The sequence below is a fragment of the Fringilla coelebs genome (genome assembly GCF_963513975.1).
Source record: "Fringilla coelebs genome assembly, chromosome: 16".
Classification (NCBI taxonomy): Eukaryota; Metazoa; Chordata; class Aves; order Passeriformes; family Fringillidae; genus Fringilla; species Fringilla coelebs.
The window spans coordinates 7,102,162-7,119,709 of NC_140042.1; the positions used below are offsets into that span (position 1 = coordinate 7,102,162).

At 36.8% G+C, this 17,548-nt stretch overlaps 1 protein-coding gene across 1 annotated transcript; it reads right to left on the minus strand.

Moving 5' to 3' along the window:
* Nucleotides 1-1,126: 1,126 nt before the first annotated feature.
* Nucleotides 1,127-14,701, minus strand: LOC311160015 (transmembrane protein 180-like; the record flags this gene model as incomplete). The annotated part of the gene is made up of 7 exons (XM_084216458.1): nt 1,127-1,256; nt 6,270-6,413; nt 7,487-7,570; nt 9,018-9,172; nt 12,073-12,763; nt 13,677-13,720; nt 14,549-14,701. 7 exons carry the CDS (start codon nt 14,699-14,701, stop codon nt 1,127-1,129), a joined length of 1,401 nt encoding a protein of 466 aa, XP_084072584.1.
* Nucleotides 14,702-17,548: the final 2,847 nt, after the last annotated feature.

The following is a 17,548-nucleotide window of genomic DNA, read 5'->3' on the forward strand; positions in this document are numbered from 1 at the left end:
AAAATACAAAAATGCAGTGATTGTATTATGCTAAAGATATTTATCACTGCACTATTACACCGTGGATGTACTGGAGGAAGAATAATATTGATTAAATGGGAGTCCTGTAAACATGCTAATGTGTCTTATCATTACAATGTGTGAAATGAAGAGAGGACTCAATGTTTCTAAATTTTGGTCCAAAACCCTTTATTTTATAAAAATCACAGGATTCATTTAACATCCTAACTGATAATAATTAATCAGAAATTAACTAACTTCAACTTGATGATTCAGAAATTTACTTAAATAGCCACACCAAATGAGGTAGCCAACGTAACACCACAGAGCTTGATTTAGTAACTGTGTGCATACATTTGTCTAAGAGCTAAATCCTACATCCACAGACTAATGCTGTCCTTGCCACACTGACATTTTGTATGAGGCACTATCTATAGAATACCTTCAAAATTATTTTCCCATTTAAAGCCAGAAAGCTGCACTGACCTTCCACCAAGCAGAGATTCTGAAAGCCAGTGAGGACTTACTGAGCTTTTTCCATATTGAGCAACACTGAACAGCATCTGAATCCTTTTCTTCTTTAGCCTTACAGACTTTCATGGGGTAGTTAATTACTCTTTGCTCTTCCCATGGTAGCTGTCAGATTTGTCTTGATACTGGCAAGCTAGACAACATCTAAATTTTAATCTCCCTGCCATCCATGAGGGATGTCCACTGGGATCTTCCATATTAACTTCAGAGATCTGCCATTTTATCAGTATGGCAAAATTAATCCACCAGTAGGCTTCAGAAAATACAGTTCCCTTGAATTCCAGGTGCTGGGTTGGGATCCCTTTCCCTGATCTGCCACATTTGATCTTTCTTCAAATGAGTTAACAGTAATCATTATATACCAGAAATTACTTTAAATAAAGTAATTAAGGATAAAACCCATTAGCAGAAAGCAACTGAACTAGGAAAAACTTGTGTAGGCTCAGCATTAAGGCTGAATGTGAGTCACAGTCTATAAAGACTGAATGAAACAGCTCAAACTGTGTTTCATCTTGCAGTTTTGCTCTCTCACACGAAAAACTTCCTGAACTCTCTTGTGGTTCAGCAGGAGATGCAGTGACCACTGGTTCCATATTTACTGTGGAGCTGCCAGGTGGCTGTTCTGGATGGAAAAGGGAGTCCAGGTCAGGATCTGTAGGACTGCAATGCAGAGGGGAACCAGACAGACCAGGTAGAACATGGCATCATGGAGATCTAAGAATGACCTGCTGAAACAAACGAGAACACAGCTTTCAATATGAAGATTAACTTCCATGGTCACTAAACAAGTTATTTTTAAATCATTCCTATTATAAACAAAGACATGCTGCTGTACTGTCAATTCTAAGTAAAAGAAATAGAAACATCTTGTGTATTTTCTAATTCTACATACAGATATGTATTATATATTGTTTTCTCTAGGTGGGAAGAATTCAGACAATTAGCATAGAAAGAGTTAATTTTAATACAACCTAAGAAATCCTGTTCACTACTTTACTGATTATGTAATATAGAAATCAATTTAAGCAAATTTCATCCAATTATAGAACAGAGCATCCAAAAAGCTTTAATAAGACTGAAAAATTTGGAAGAGAAAGAGAAGTAGAAAATGGAAACAAACATTTGAACATGAAATTAATCTATCTGAGTTGAAATCTGTGCTCTAACTATCCACATAGTGTGATGTTTTAGATGCTGAATGCTAGATAGAAATAATGATAATTGCACAAAATTCAGGTGTGGTTTCAAGGGCCATTTGAAATATCAAGCCGTATTTCATTTGGTTTTAAAATAAATGATTACAAGATAATATAAGCAACAGAAAGAATAAATAAATTAATTATTGTTAATTTCAATAAATGTGAAATTAACACTAGTTTTATTTTTTTGTAATGAATGCATGGCCTTTCCTCATTTAAATCTTCTCTAATGAAAAAGAAATAAAAGCATCAGCAAATATGAATGAAGCAAGAAAATACAGGAATGAAATGAGCTCGCTTTTATGAGCAGTATGGTTTCTGACAGCTCAAAGCATGCATGTTGGCATTCATCTAGTAGGAATCATTATCTACTTGCATTCTGTTAATTATGGGATTCTAATTACTTAAATATCAAGAAAGTCAACTCAAGCTGAGAAACAGCCCCTAAGTGAACTTTCTCTCCATGAGGCAGTTTATGTTCCTTTCTAATTTTTTTCCTCGGCATTCAGGGATGAGATAAGAGACTCACAGAACAGCTATGGACATGGTCCAAGAAACCTAAAATCTGTGAAAAATCCCCCAAACCTTGAGCAGGTTTTTGAATAAAACCTAAGAGCTCCTCTGAATCATGAAAGAATCAACTCATGTCTCGCTCAGTTTAACAGAAAGAAATGTTTGCAACCTCCAACAAAGCCCAGATTCTGTCCTTAGTACAGACACAGGCTCAGAAATGAGCACAGTTTATCTCAAACCATGTACATGCTAATGCTACAGGAGAAAACAAAAGCCCACAGGCTCACAAGTGAATCACTTAATCACTCGGGTAATTGCATTTGTGGCTGGAAATGTTCACTAGCAGGCCACTGGTCCATAGCCAATGTTTATTGGCAGGGACAATAATTTACCATTTGGAGTTGTTTACTGGCCTGTATCCAACTGCATTTCCAGTGCACCTACAGGGGAAGGAGCCCACATCGTGCACAGCTCTGGCACAGCTGCCCCCAGGGACTGCAGGAGCAGTGCCAGCAGGGAGGCCACAGACACATTATTTAACCACCTAATGATGAGAACAGGACTCAGACACAGTTAACAGGATGTTGGGGCTTGCATTTGGCCTGCTCTGCACACTAGAGAGGATTGCAATTTTCAATGCTAACATTATTCCACCTTTACACAAAGAACATCTGCAAAATCACTCACACTGTGCAAGCCTGATTTGGTTTCCCTGGAATGATGCTGATTTAAGAAAGTAATATTACCTATTGTACTCTAAAACCTTAAGTTATTGCAGGAATTATGAAAAAATATAATACACAAAAGAAGGAATGGGAAAATATTTCATTAAGGGACTGGGATAAATCAAGAGCAGATCTTGGATTTTTATCACAATTACAGATGAACAAGTAACTTCAGAAATTTCCACATCTACCTTTTTTTTGCACAATGTTTCCCTAAACAGCCCTAAAATCACTCTGAACAGAATGTCAGGTAGTTTAGTAATTCAATATGAAAGCACTGACAGTTTAAAGTGCCTTCAATAAATAATGAAGAGTTGCTGCCAAATAACTTTATTCTGAAGAACGAATTTGAAAAGCACTCTCAAGAGAAGCTGGTGGTAGTTGCAGTGGCTCTCCAGAAGAGGGAGGTTTTAAACTAGGCATCTTTTCAATAGCAAAGTTAAAAAAAAAATCAAGCCAAACTAAAAAAAACCCCACCAAACAAATCCAAACAAGAACAAACAACATCTCAAGCCATACAGGGCACATACTGCTTTGCTATGATGATGGAAGAAAGGAAAAATCAGGACACTCCATTCTGCAAAGTACTGTTCAAATTTTAAAGATATTAAAAACCACTTTCCACAACAAAGTGCTTAACTTCTGTGCAGTGACCACACTTCCTAAGGATGTGGCACAATGTGTGAGCAGAGGGGAAGGATCACCTTTGCCCTGCTGCAGGACTTTGTCTATAATTCCAGCCCATTTCTCCAGCCTGCCCAGATCCCCCCAATGGCAGTGTGACCCTTTGTGCACGTGCCACAGCCCCAGCTTTGTGTCATCCCCAAACTTCCTGAGGGTCCATCCTGCTCCATCATCCTGGCCATCAGGAATGCAACCCAGGCAGGCAATCTCCACTGCCTTCCCCTGCCCACCAGGCAAGTCATTCAACTGCACAAGTTTATCAAGTTGGTCAAGCATCACTTCCCCTTGGGGGAGCCATGCTGGCTATTACTCATCATTTTATTGTCCTTACTGCGCCTGGAGTTTTCCAGGATTAGCTGCTCCATCATTGTTGCTACAGTTTAACTCTCAGTTCAAGAAAAAGTAATAATTATTAGCAAAATAAATTATTAAAAGTAATTCAGAAGGCAGCAAATAGTGTATAGATTGCATATTCTGCCTTGTCCCAGTAAACTCTTCAGACATATTTATTTAGGGCACAAACATTTTGTTAACACAGAATAAGGGTCCTCTGTACTATCTCCACAATTCACTGCCACTACACCTAATAAAGCAAATGCTTTCCAAAGCACTTAATAGATATTGCCAACTTTGGAGAAGGAGGAAGGACAGAGCTGAGACTGTATTGGTATGGGTCTTCATTTTATATATATACTTCATTTTATTTATATACTTCATTTTATATCATTCATATGTGTGAAAAGCTTTTTTTTCCCCAAAACAGTTTGGGTGTATTTTAAACAATCTCTTGTACTTAATTTCTGTTTGCCCTCAAACAACTTGGTCCTGGGGCAAGTGTATTTTAACTGTCTGCCTATGGCTGAAATATGAGACCAGCCAATAGGTTTTTAATATATATATAAGTAGTTTTAGCTCAGTCAATGGTCTGAGAACAGTGCCAAGGGCAAACTGACTCCCTAGAAACAACTTGGAGCTTTCTGGTCTTCATGGATTGTGTACCAACCCTGTACTCCATTTGCAAGCAAAGGAAACCCACTCACACACCAAACATACAGGAAACACAGGCAAACTGCTTCATATTTAAGAAATTATTTTTGAAAGGATGGGCAAGAGAAATATATATTTCAAGTGCTCTGATTCACTAATCTCAGCTTTGTATATTTTATGCTGTTCCTGGCCCTAGTGAAATAAATAAAATTTCAGCATGACTCAAGTGAAAACACAGGATTTATAGACTGAGCATTCCAAGTATTTCAACCTCTATATAATATATTTATTGTTGCTATAGTCCAGGGGCTATTTACCAGGCAGAAAAGATTTATGACTACTGTGATATAAAATCCATCCACAAAGGGGTCATTTCTCTGATTGAAAGGAATCAGAACTGCAGTTTTTATGTTTCAAATCTGAATTTCTCTGAATCATCAAGATGAATATATTCAGCCCTCTCATATCCACATCTAGTTCAACCTACCTCTCTTCTGCAAAAATCACTCATCTTATTTGACATTATAATGAGGTTCATGTCCTCTTCACATCATCTCACTGGCTATCTACAAAATGCATTAAAATAAGCTGTTCTCACACATAGCCTCAAACTGAAGCTGCCTTTGCTTCTGTCTGGATGCACTTCTGAAGACCACCTGTTGTTCTTTTATGTCATGCTTGTCCTCATCCATTTTTTTTAGAAAATTCCTCAAATATGGAATGTTCTCCTAACCTTAGATAACTTATAACCAGACCTCTCTCCCTCAGGAGTTATCTCCACAAAAGTTCCTATAAAATTGAGTTTATCTGTTCCTTTAGGTTTTTACTAAAATTTTAGGAGAGCTATGTAGCTCTCAGGATATACATGTTGTTCCTTCAAGTAAATCCTAATCAGGACTGAATTTTCCATTTAGCCCTGACTTCAGTTATTTCTTATGTTGCCACTTCCTCCTGATGGTCATAAATACAGCCTGTGACCCTTTCAGTGTGGTTATTCCCTGTTAATTTATTTTTATAAAAGCCCACACATGTCCAACTAACCAGCAACCACAGCTTTATGCTGTATTAAGGTCTCCAGGGACTACAATGAAATCATTAGCATTACAATGGTAAGGACTGTTGGAACCAAAACGATACATTCCTACTCCAGGCAAAGTCTCTCCCTCCAGTGATTATACTGCTTTCTCTCTCAAAAAAAAAAAAAAAAAAAACACCAAACCAAAAACCAACAACAAAAAAAATCTGATTAACATTTTCTATTATATATTTAAGGAAGTAGGTTTATGAGGTAAACAAAATGCAGATGCCAGGACAACTTGTATCTTAATAAGAGCGATTAAGTGATCTCAAACATTTTCTTCTTCTTTTATTGCAAAAAGCCAGGGGATGAAAGGTATCCTTTGCTTTTCAAAATAGGTAGATATTCTCATGTATCTTGTTTTATAAATTATTTACTCTTTAAAAAACATTTGTACTTCTACACAGACAAAAACAACTGATAAGTATTTTTACGATGTTTATGTTTTTGAAATGCACTTGATACAAAGTAATTGCTGACCAATTTTATTTTTAGATTACAGGACTACTTAATGTTATTTTCTAAGATTTAAAGTATCTGTTTTGAACTCACCTCATATCAGGATGACCAGGAGCATTATTCAGGTTATAATATCCATAATGATTTAGTATTGTAACCACAACCATTGGAGCCAAAGATTGGGCAGGCTTGGTAAATAAAGCATTGGTACCAAAAACCATAGAGGAAAGTGGTAATCTAAAATATTTGGGGAAAAAACAAATGAATGCACAACACAAACTTACTAGTGTATTAATTACTATTGTGATTTTAAAAAGCTTGAAATCTTGTTAATGTGCAAATGCTAAATATCATGATCCTTAGATTTATCTAGTTCACTATATCAGATTTACTCTCATAATGAAATTTAAATTTATTTGGAAATTAAAGATTACAAACCTCTATAGGGTGTGTGTATGAGTGTATATATATAAATGTATATACACACATATACACATAGACACAGCTTGGGCCTCATTCTGAAGTGACTTGTACTTAAATTCAACTTTGTTCCTTTGATTAATTATTGAAGTTAAATTAGACTGAACAGTGCATGGAGGATTAATTACAACTGAAGATTTTGCATGCATAGGCCAGAAAATGAGGCTTTTTCCTCATGAAAGCAACAAATGTGAGGGGCAAGTTCTTTAACAGGAGAGAATCTACACTTACATAACAACTGATTGAACCAACAGGAAGTTACGTGCACTTTGATAAAAATCCAAAAGATCAATGAGTTGAAATATGCTATTCTGCAGCAGGTTTTATCACTTTTATTTCAGGGAGATAAAGTGAGTTGCAATATGCTATTCTGCAGCAGGTTTTATCACTTTTATTTCAGGGAGATAAAGGAAACAGTTAGACTTTGAAATCTGCATTTTACCTAGCATAGGCAAAGCTTTCTTAACACCTTTTATTAACACCTTGGAAAGGCCTCATTCAGAAAATTCCATACATGATCATAGATGTATCTAGTTACCAAGTAATTAAATTGAAGCTAACAAAAATAAAGCTACAAAAATTGGAAGGACTTGGCTTATCTTATAGTATAAGAAAAAAGAGAAATTAGCTAATAATCTGTTTAAATGACTCTACTGAAGGAACTGCAGGAAACTTTACTCAAATTCTGATCTTCAGTTATGCTAAGCTGCTCTCACAAAAAGTACTTCTGTATCAAGGATCCCAGATCATTTACTGTCTTTATTTTGACATAATTTATTACCAAAGAGTAACAAGGCAAACAGCATGTTTAAAAAAAATGACTGACATACCTCCTCTTGTGCTTTATTAAATCTGCATCAACAATATCTGCCAAAGGCAAATTGAACAAGCTAAATGAAGCTTGCACGATTACCCTAAAGAAAAACAAAATATTTTAGATGTTCATCATTTTTATATTTACTTTATAATGAAATTGTAACTGACATTCAAACACAAACACACCAACACTGATATTCTGCAAACACACTAAGCTGAGATGTTCCTTAAAACATGGTGATCTATCTGAAAGCATTACCAGATGTATTCTTAGCTGAGAATTAGAAATCAATATGCAAACCTAAAAGTTTTCTTCTTTTTTTTTAAGGTTGTGAACGCTTTGACAATAAATTTACATTATCAGTAAATGTAATTTAAAATGATTGGGAGAAAAGTCACACCATAGAAAAAAGGGGAAACTGCAAATTTGCTCTTGAAGTCTGGAAAAGACATGACCATGTGGAAGATAAACTTCAAGGTGGAAGAATTAGAATAGAAAGAATAGTTTACATACATTCCTAGATCTGTATTTACAGTGTATATAGATGTATATAGATATACAACACACACATAGAAACACACACATACAAAGCTAATTGTTAACAAATAGCCAAATGAAACAATAAATTAAAATATTATGATTTCTGTGTCATTAAATTTTGGGTGTGATGAGCTTTTACTAACAAGGTACTTTGAACAACTAGCACTTTAAACATACAGTCTTTAGGTACCTCAGAATTTTTTCTTGGAGAAATCAAAACACATCTTCATCATTTAAAACATGCAGATAACGAAATTCAATTTATTGTTCACACAATTCAGTGTTAGAGTAGCCCAGGACTGCAATACTGAAAATAAGAAAGAAAATGGGGTGGGGAGGAAAAGATGAAGAAAAAGAGGGCAGGAAAGAACATGGAGAAAGACAACAATGAAAGAGAACATGAAGAAATAAAACCAAACTGCTGTAACAGTATTCTGACACAAACAGCTCTTTATCTTGAAATAAGGTTTTCCAGGTATCATTATGCACTTATGTGAAAATACTGCAGCTTGGCATCTTACTGATGAGCCCAGTGGGAATGGGCTCAGTGCTGGTTCCCCAGCAGACACCTGAATTACCCAGATCTGCCTGCAGTGCAGCACACGAGTGCTCCTGTGACACAGGGTGAGCTCTGAGCTTTCCTAGTAAACAGTCCCTGGGGAGAGAGACTGTTTCCACTGCTGAGCTCTTCCATGTCTGTGGAAAACATGAGATTCTCCTTCCCTTGCATCTCAGGTTAAAGTGACTGGAGGCATGGGGCTGCAAACCATAATTGCTGTTTGCATTTTAGGCTCTTTTATTTCAAGCAGAAAGTAAAAGCTGAAACAAAATAAAATGGAAAAGAAAAAAAAAAGCTGTAACTGGAATTTCAACTTTTCTGGTAAGTGAAACAGAATGAAAACCATGAAAGCAGAGGCAAAATCTTCATGGTAAATAAAAGCAAGTGTCTGCTCTGTTAGAAGTATTTCAGCTGTGTCTATGAACAGGGGAGTGGATTTACTTACATGTTTGTTGTGACATAAAATGCCAGCAGATAATAGTGTTCTTGCCCTAGAAGACACATGACAGCAGCAGCTACTCCTTCATAGTAAAAGGAAAATAAGATGATTCTGTAATAACCAAACTTCTTCAACGAAGCATGACTAAGAAGAACAAGGCACTGAAAAGATAATATATATACATATAGGATGAAAAGGTACAGTGCACTGTCTCAGCGTTAGGAGAGCTATAAAACACAGACCTGACATAAATACCCTTTAAAGAAAAGAAAAACCAAACTATAACCCTTTCTAAGAAGTTCAACAAAATAAAAAAAATAGAAATTGAACAAAGACAACTCTCTACTGGCTCATTCTATGCCACTTCTACTGTGTACAGTCTCCTTTCACTGAAAAACTAGCCACTGAGAACTGCTATATCCTGAGGGAAACAGCCCCCTACAATGCCTGACTATTATTTAATGCTCATTATCTTTACTTTTGATATCCCTTAAGTATTAGCTTTGTAGTATGGTAACTGTAAACCAAGCATCTTGCCATGTAACTCCTGAAAAGATGTATTTTCAGTAATTGCTTCTTCATTAATATTACTATTTTTATTGACATTTATAGAAATCAAGCATGATTTTTAAGTTGTCAAAGCAAGCTCACCAGGACAGCTTTAACTAAGCAAGTTAGAGGCTTTACTAGCAAGCAGAGACAGGCAGAGGCCAGTGCTTGTGCATGGTTGAGTTTTAATTTTGCCAATCTTGGCAAGGAGTAGATTCCTAGAATCTAGTGGCTGGCTAACTCATGAAAATTATATTAAGTGCTGATTATAGTATGAACAAAATTTAAGTTCTACATTGTTCCTTACTTTTCAGTTTGAATAGGACATTCTGTAATGAATTATGTTCTTTTTATTGTATGGGCCTTTGTCACCATCTACATGTACATGGTCCTCATCTCTGTCACAAATATACAAAAAAGATCTGTGGATCTCTAAAAGATTTTCTCCTTCTGTGTTACAGAGATAAACTATGTAATATTCAGATGAAGAACAGGAAAGAATTTTCCTTGCACAATTGTTCCCCCACTGAACTGCTTTAACATAACAAATAAAACCAGGATGCTACGGTCAGACAAAGATTACCATGGCAAATGCTATTGTATATAAAGCTCAAGATTTCTACTTGATCAGGGAGGTACAACAAATCTGGAAAGGTGGTATAAGAAAAATATCTTGTTATAAGAAATTTAAAACATACTCCTCCCCCAGCTGTTTTCAGGTATTTTGCTGAAAAGTGCCTCCACTAGAAATACTAAGGGATCATGTAATGCCTGCTATTGTAAACACCATGTTCCTGTCTCCCTGTAATTGCAAAATAACCCTGTCGCAGGAAGTACTTATGACTTAGAAAATTCCTCACTACTTGCACGTCTTTAAGACTGTGTGTTTGTAAGGAAAATACTAACAATGATGCAAATTCAAAGTTGTTTGTCTATGTTACAGCAACATTTTCCTTGTGGGCAGGTTGTGTTCCTCACACCCTCTACTAGAAGGAACCTAAGTCAGAAGCTGAATTCTAGTAGAGGCCACTGAAGCAGAGTTCATAAAAAGGAGCTTTATTTTACAAGGGTCGGGTGTTTTTCCAGTAAGTGAAGTTCAGGACATTGCCATCAGAGAATTCTCTTATTGTATCTTGAGCTCAAAGGGACAAAACCTGAGAAAAATAAGGTCACAGCAAACCCTCCACGGTTCAGTGACCTTCTAGACAAAGAGTCTCTGGGGAGCAGAGAGGGACGCATTTTCTGAAAGATTGTTCTTTTCACACTGTCACACTGATTTTATCAATAAAAGTGATTGCTATATATTAAGTGTAAAATTATTTAAGCTTTCCTAACTTCTGTGGCTTCTGATTTGTTTCCAAAGTTCATTACCTAACTGCCTGAGGAACAGGGGAAAACCCCAAAACTCTTAAACCTGTGATAAGAACAAAAGTTGAAATTATAGATAGTTAGGAGTTAGGGAACAGAAGGTATGTTCAGGATCTGTATGTTTTATATGCAAAAGCTCAAATGGGAACTGAAATTGAGTTGTGAATTCCAGTTGCATTTTCATTTATCTTCTTATACATATTATCAAAACCCATTACAATTTAATTCATATAACAGCCTGATTTGAAAAAATTCTCAACACCATCAGCACTTATGATGAATGTCAGGATACTCATATTTTGAGTATCCTAACTTTTGGCATCCAACAGGTAAACACAGAGAAACTTTTTAAAGATCTAGAGAAAGAAGTTATAAGGCAATGAACAGAGGAATTTTTAATTTACTGCTGAGAAGTATGGTCAAATTCTGTGGGATATACTTTTGCTGCTTGTTTTCACACATTACTCTTTTGGGTTCTCTTTCTCTTTTCAGTTAATTATTCCTCCCCTCATCCCTGACTGGGCTCTTAAAAGGATGTCTCTTCCCCATAAATACTGCTGACCAAGAGACCAATCAACAAAATAAACGGGAATGTACTATTCTCCAAAAGCAGCTATTTAGAGTTTTGTTTGGTTTCCATGAGGGAGATACCACATATTTTAACAATGCTTTTCATACTTTATAATTTTTTCTGGTATTTTGAGCATTTTATTTAAAAAACTTCCTGAAGAAGAGCTTAATCTTTCATTTTTAATGCACAGCATTGGAAAACAAACAAAACAGAATTCAGAATTCTGAATTTTTTGCTTTAGAAATGTTTGATCTTGGCCCTGGTTTTTAATTCCTTTATGCTTAGGTACTATAAATGCTGGAGGATACAAAACATTCCTTCCTTGCCTACTCAAGTCTCACATTGTTTTAAACACATGTTCCACCAGCCTGTCTGTCTGCTCTCTCTAGCTCTTACACTTGATCAGCCTGCACTGCGGTACTTTCTTCTTCTAGAGCACTGGGGAGTGAGATTTAGTACTCATTTTGGTAAATGCCTTATGCCAAGTACAGCATTTTTTCAAACGTTAAATGGATACTGTGAACTACTGAAACACCATGTTTTCCTACTCAGAAATAAAGTATGACTACCTACCTGAGGACAAATAAAACCTGCTCCATACATGATACTTCTTACTGAGGAAGAAAGGATGTCCTTAGGAATAAGATTATCCGCAAAGATCATCATAAAATTGTTGTAGAAGGCTAGGTGGAAGACTTGGAAGAAGTTCATTGTTACAAAACATAGAAAGTTCTTCTCTGTCATGATCTGTTTGGTCAACGAAACTACTGAGGCCAAGGAGAAAGCTCCACCACCGTTTTCCAGACTGGCATCCTCTGTATGAATTTCCCTCTGCTCATATTGACTCGTGCTGTATTTACCTGTGCAACACATACAAGCCGTAGCTAGCGCTGCGATCAAAACAGTGAAAACCTGGAAATACCCAAAGTTTTCCATGTTATCAGATATGAGCCCACAGAAGAGAACGCTGGTGGAGCCCAGCAGCGTCGCCACCTGGTTGTACTTGATGAGCCGGAGCCTGCTGTCGTGCCTGCTGGAGCTCTCGGCGAAGAGCGCGCACTGTGCCAGCAGCACGAAGGTCAGCAGCCCGTCGAAGGCGCAGAGCGCGACCATGAGGTGCAGGCTGCTCAGCCAGTCGCCCTCCCCGTAGCGCCTCCAGGGGAACCAGGGCAGCAGGAAGGCCAGGCCGTACAGAGGGGCTCCGTACAGAATGGAGAACTGGCGCCGCGCGCAGCACTTCAGCCGGGAGTTGTCTTGAATGTACCTGTGAAAAATGCGTATTTGATGATTGGCTTTTTGCAAATATTAAAATGCAGAAAGTAATGCTGTATTAATTCTTGTCGCTCTGATTTTTTAAGATTTTCTAAGCCTTCTGATGTTTACATTCTTGTAGCAAACTTTCTCACACACTTTCTGTAAATATCTTATTATTTTGCATTCTTTTATGGAGGAGGAGAAATTTGATGGACTGTTAGTTTGTCCAGTGTCATTGGGGAGGTGGCACTGTCACCCTCCAATCCACTGTCACTTTTGGAATACTATAAATGTTGGAGTCAGAAAATAAACTTCCCTTTTTCTTCACCTTGAGAGCAGCGATGTGTGCGCTCGTGTTGTTTCATGTCCTATAGCGACATATTCTCTTAAGTAGTGGGTTAAATATAGTTTTAGGTTATAACAAACAGAATGTTAAAATAGAAACTATGCTATGTAGGATACTTTTTTTCTAAAAGAAAGGACTCGCACTGAGATAACAGTCACAGGACAGCTAAATCTTTCAGAGAAAGAGAATTTATTGCTCCATTATCAGGAGAAACCAACTTCTTCCAACCTCGCTTGGGCAGGATGACACTGTTAGGATTATGAGGAAGAAGTTGACACTGACCAGACAGAATCCTGTATTTGAATGGAATTTATGCATCATGTGTGAGATGTATGAATATGCAACAGGTTATTGTTTTTAAGGGTTAATCCTCTTAACATGTGTCCTTTTTCTGGCTTATGCTGCCCAGAAAAAGGTACCCGGACATCCGTAACTCTTTGTTTCTATTGTCTCATATTGTCCTAATTCAAACTGTCCAAATTATTATTAGTCTAATTGTATTACTATTTTTATAACCGATTTATTACTATTAATCTTTTAATATTTTATAAACAAGTGATTGGTGTTTTTCACATACCCAAAAAGGGGATCGTTGATGGCGTTCCAGATCATAAACACAACCTGCCACAAACAAGGGAATTTTTCACTACTGTCATTCTTCTACAGAGATTATGCAAATGCAGCATATTTATTTAAAAGAAACCTCTATTCAAACAATAAATAAATACCTAGAAAAGCTATTCAGAATAGAACAGGTCTTAGAGTCTTAGTACAGCTACTTAGGTCTTAGTAACAGCTACTTAGAGTCAAAACAGACTCTAAACCAAATTCTTATGTGGGTATTCATAGGTTTATAGAAGTTTTGAAAAAATAAGATTGAGTAAGTAGGTAGGTGACCAACTTCATGTGAAACAAACTGTCTCTAAGACTCCACTTGTTCGAAACCTTATATATCTGGGCTTTCATCCTGCAAAGCTCAGATATTATTCTCACAGTAAGTTAATTCAAAACATGAGCTGGCCCATTACTTCAGGAGACCATTTACAACGTGAGTTACTCACATGGATAATGACTTGCAGGATAAATGCAGTATTTAAGTACTTAAACAGTTCATAGGAAAGCACTAATGTCAAACTTATCTATGGAGCTGAGGTGCAAAATCAGTTTAGAAAATTACTTCAAGCTATCAAATATAAAAATCTTTTCAGCAATTAAGTCTGGAGATTTTTACTCTACAGACTGTAAATGATGTGCTTTATGTGTAAGTTCCATTGGCGATGGATTAACTAAAGTCAAAGATAATTTACTGTTAATTAATTGCAATTGATAATTTACTGTTAATTAATTGCAATTATTTCAAAATTAATCTGTCATTAAAAGGATCACTTTGTTGTAATAACACTGATGCATAGCACAACATGGTAATCAAAATATTCCATTGTACAGTACCTGTGCTACATGAAATCCTGTTTCTGAAATTTTGTATCGGTTTAGGAAAAGCTTAACGTAGTAGAAATTAAAAATGCTGTTCATCATTCCAGCACCTAAGGTAGTCATAGAATATGCCAGTGCATTAGCATGAATTCCCCAAAGAGTCTTCATCTTCCAAGAGTACAGCTCTCTTCTTCCTCAAGTTACAAAAGAGAATTACAACAATTAGTAGAATAATTTTCCAAATTAAAATAACATGGGGGATTTGCTTGTTTCAGAGGGTGCAGAAATGTACTATTGGGAGGAAAATGTTCCCATTCTTCCTTTTTTTTAAAATCAGAAACACATTTTAGTGAGCAATAAGACACTAAGCCCAAAATAATAAGTTATTAGATTACATTTCTAAGTATAATCAGTACTTAATGGAACAAGTAGACAAAGATTTAAAAGAAACCCTTCCTAACTGATGTATAGACTCCACTTAAAAACCTGCTATTGCAAACACTCATCTTGGTGTAGAGTTCAAAGTAATTGCATACATTTTAGATCTTTCTTTCTAGTTATATATTCTTAAAATTATGGACTGTGTTGGAATGAAGTTACTCAACTTCTTATGTATTCCGATGCTATGAATGTCAAATGCAGCATGCACGTAGGTGAATATTTCTTTCAAAACAAATACCAAGTTTTGCCCTTCTATTTGAAAATACAAATTTTTGAGAAGTCATGGAAGCAATATTTTCACCTAATAAACCATAAAACAATTAAAACAAAACACCTTTAAATTAAAATTTTCATTATATGAAAGAGTGCATGTAAATAAAACGTACCAAGTAGCACACACACCATTTTATGTATGCCTAAATAGCAGAGATTCAGCCCAAGAATACAGATTTCTTACCATTCAGATATTCAGCCAATAAATTTTTAAGATGCTGATCTTTTCCATCAATTATCTTAGCATGTTTGGTGTAAACTATGCCATGAAAGGAGCCAGCTCCAGGGAACCTCTACCTTTTAAAGCTGTTTAACAGCTACCTAAAAGTGGCCCTTGACCATACTTGATTCTATAAGCCCAATACATAATCACTCCCAGGTATCTGTTTAACTGAGGCTTTATTCATTTTTACATCTGTTAAAGGAAGCTGTCTGCTATTAATTTTGATACCTCAAGTTGAAATTTCAGCCTTACTATGCAGAGCTTTACAACCTGCTTTATGCCAATAGTTCACACTCTGCTCCTCTGCATATCAACTATTTTACCGTAAATGCAATTTTCACATATCCATCAAAACATCTACTTTGAATATCTGCTTGATCAGCAGCTCTAGAAGCAGCTCCCTGAACTTCTCATAAAAATAACCATGGAAGAAACAGGAAATGAAAGCCAAGGCTCTTTCCAGCCTTCCTGTGGTTTACAAGGCGGCTGAAGAGAGGCTGCTGTGCAGGAAGGGAGGAACTTCCGAATCACCGGCAAGGACCACACAAAAGCCACAAATCAGGTAGGGACTGGGGAAGATGGAACAGGCAGTTTTTCCATCCCCCCACCATGGGAAATGAACTCTTGAAGAGCAAATAAAGTGTGGATGCATATATAAGATGCTGTGATACGAAACATGATGCAAAGAGGAGGTAACTTCATTTTATAGCTAAGAAAAAAGTCAAGCTGACAAACAACTGGAACCCTAGGATTCATTTCATTAAAGCCAATTTATTTCTGAGAATATGACTGATTTTTAAAAATATTTGAGAATGACCATTATGTAGATCTTCAAACTTATTTTTCTACACCTGTACAGACAATGCCATTTTCATTGTGCATTTTTGTAGCAAGTTTTCTTTCACAATCTTTTACCGAGAAACCTAAAATGAAGGAAAAGGTTATTGAAATGTTTATTTTTAAAAATAAGTGTGATATTAATAAGAAAGTAATTACAATGAGTATGTTATTGGTAAGTGCCACATTTGCTCTTTTAAACCTTCACAAATATACTTAATGAAGTTATTTATATAGTGGATATTAGGGCTTTTGGAAAGGTAGACATTTCACTCTTATTTCTACCTGGAGCACCCTGCACAGGTTTTCAAAATGGAGAATTGAGAAACTTTACTTTCTTTCAAATTCCACAAGCACCAAGAATAAAAGTGCTTCACACTTCACACATCACCATCAGTCATTTCTAAATTGTTTGACTCAATTCCTTCTGACAGAAATTAAAAATGGTCCCCTCAGAAAATCTGAAAGATATTTGAAATTTCTTCAACAAAAATCTTCTAACAATACACAAACTGGTCTCTACGACTATGACTAATTGTAATATGCAGGATCTGACACAACTCTACCCTAATTGGTACATCTAGTCATGCCCCTTGTTTATGAAATAGGTTCAATTAGAAGTTGAGGTACCACACTTCCTTCCCCAGACGTTCCCTTTAATAGCGCTACAATGAAATCATGCACGAGCATCCCCTCCCTCTTCTTAATAGTCAGCCTTTATATTGAGCTGGTTAAAGCACGGGTGCACATTTTGTGACTCACAGAAGGCAAATCGGTTTCAGAAATTTCTAGTGGTTACAACTGTGTTAATACTCAGAGGCCGAAAGAGCAGGCTGTTGGGCCAGTGAGATGCACTGTGACATTACCTGCATTTCTCCCACAGAAGGATGACAACTGCTACAAGAAATTAGAACAAGAGTCTAAAGAAGAAAAGTGGATTCCGAGAGATAATAGCAAACGTTGCCTGAGGCGCACTAGCTGACATCCTGCTCTGCCGTTCTGGGTCCCAAACCGCTGTGCAATGCTCACAGCCCTGACAGACTGGTTGGACGCACGGATCTTCCTCATCTTTCTGACGTGACTGCACCACATTAAGACGGAAAACAGAACAAACGCGCTTCTAGTCCCGAGGGGTAGCACTGAGGGGAGACGCTCGGGGGTGCTCAGAGAGGCAGCCGGGCTGCGGCACCGGCCGGTGCCCGCTCCGCCGAGCCCGCGCTGCGGGGCCGCGCTCCGGCCAG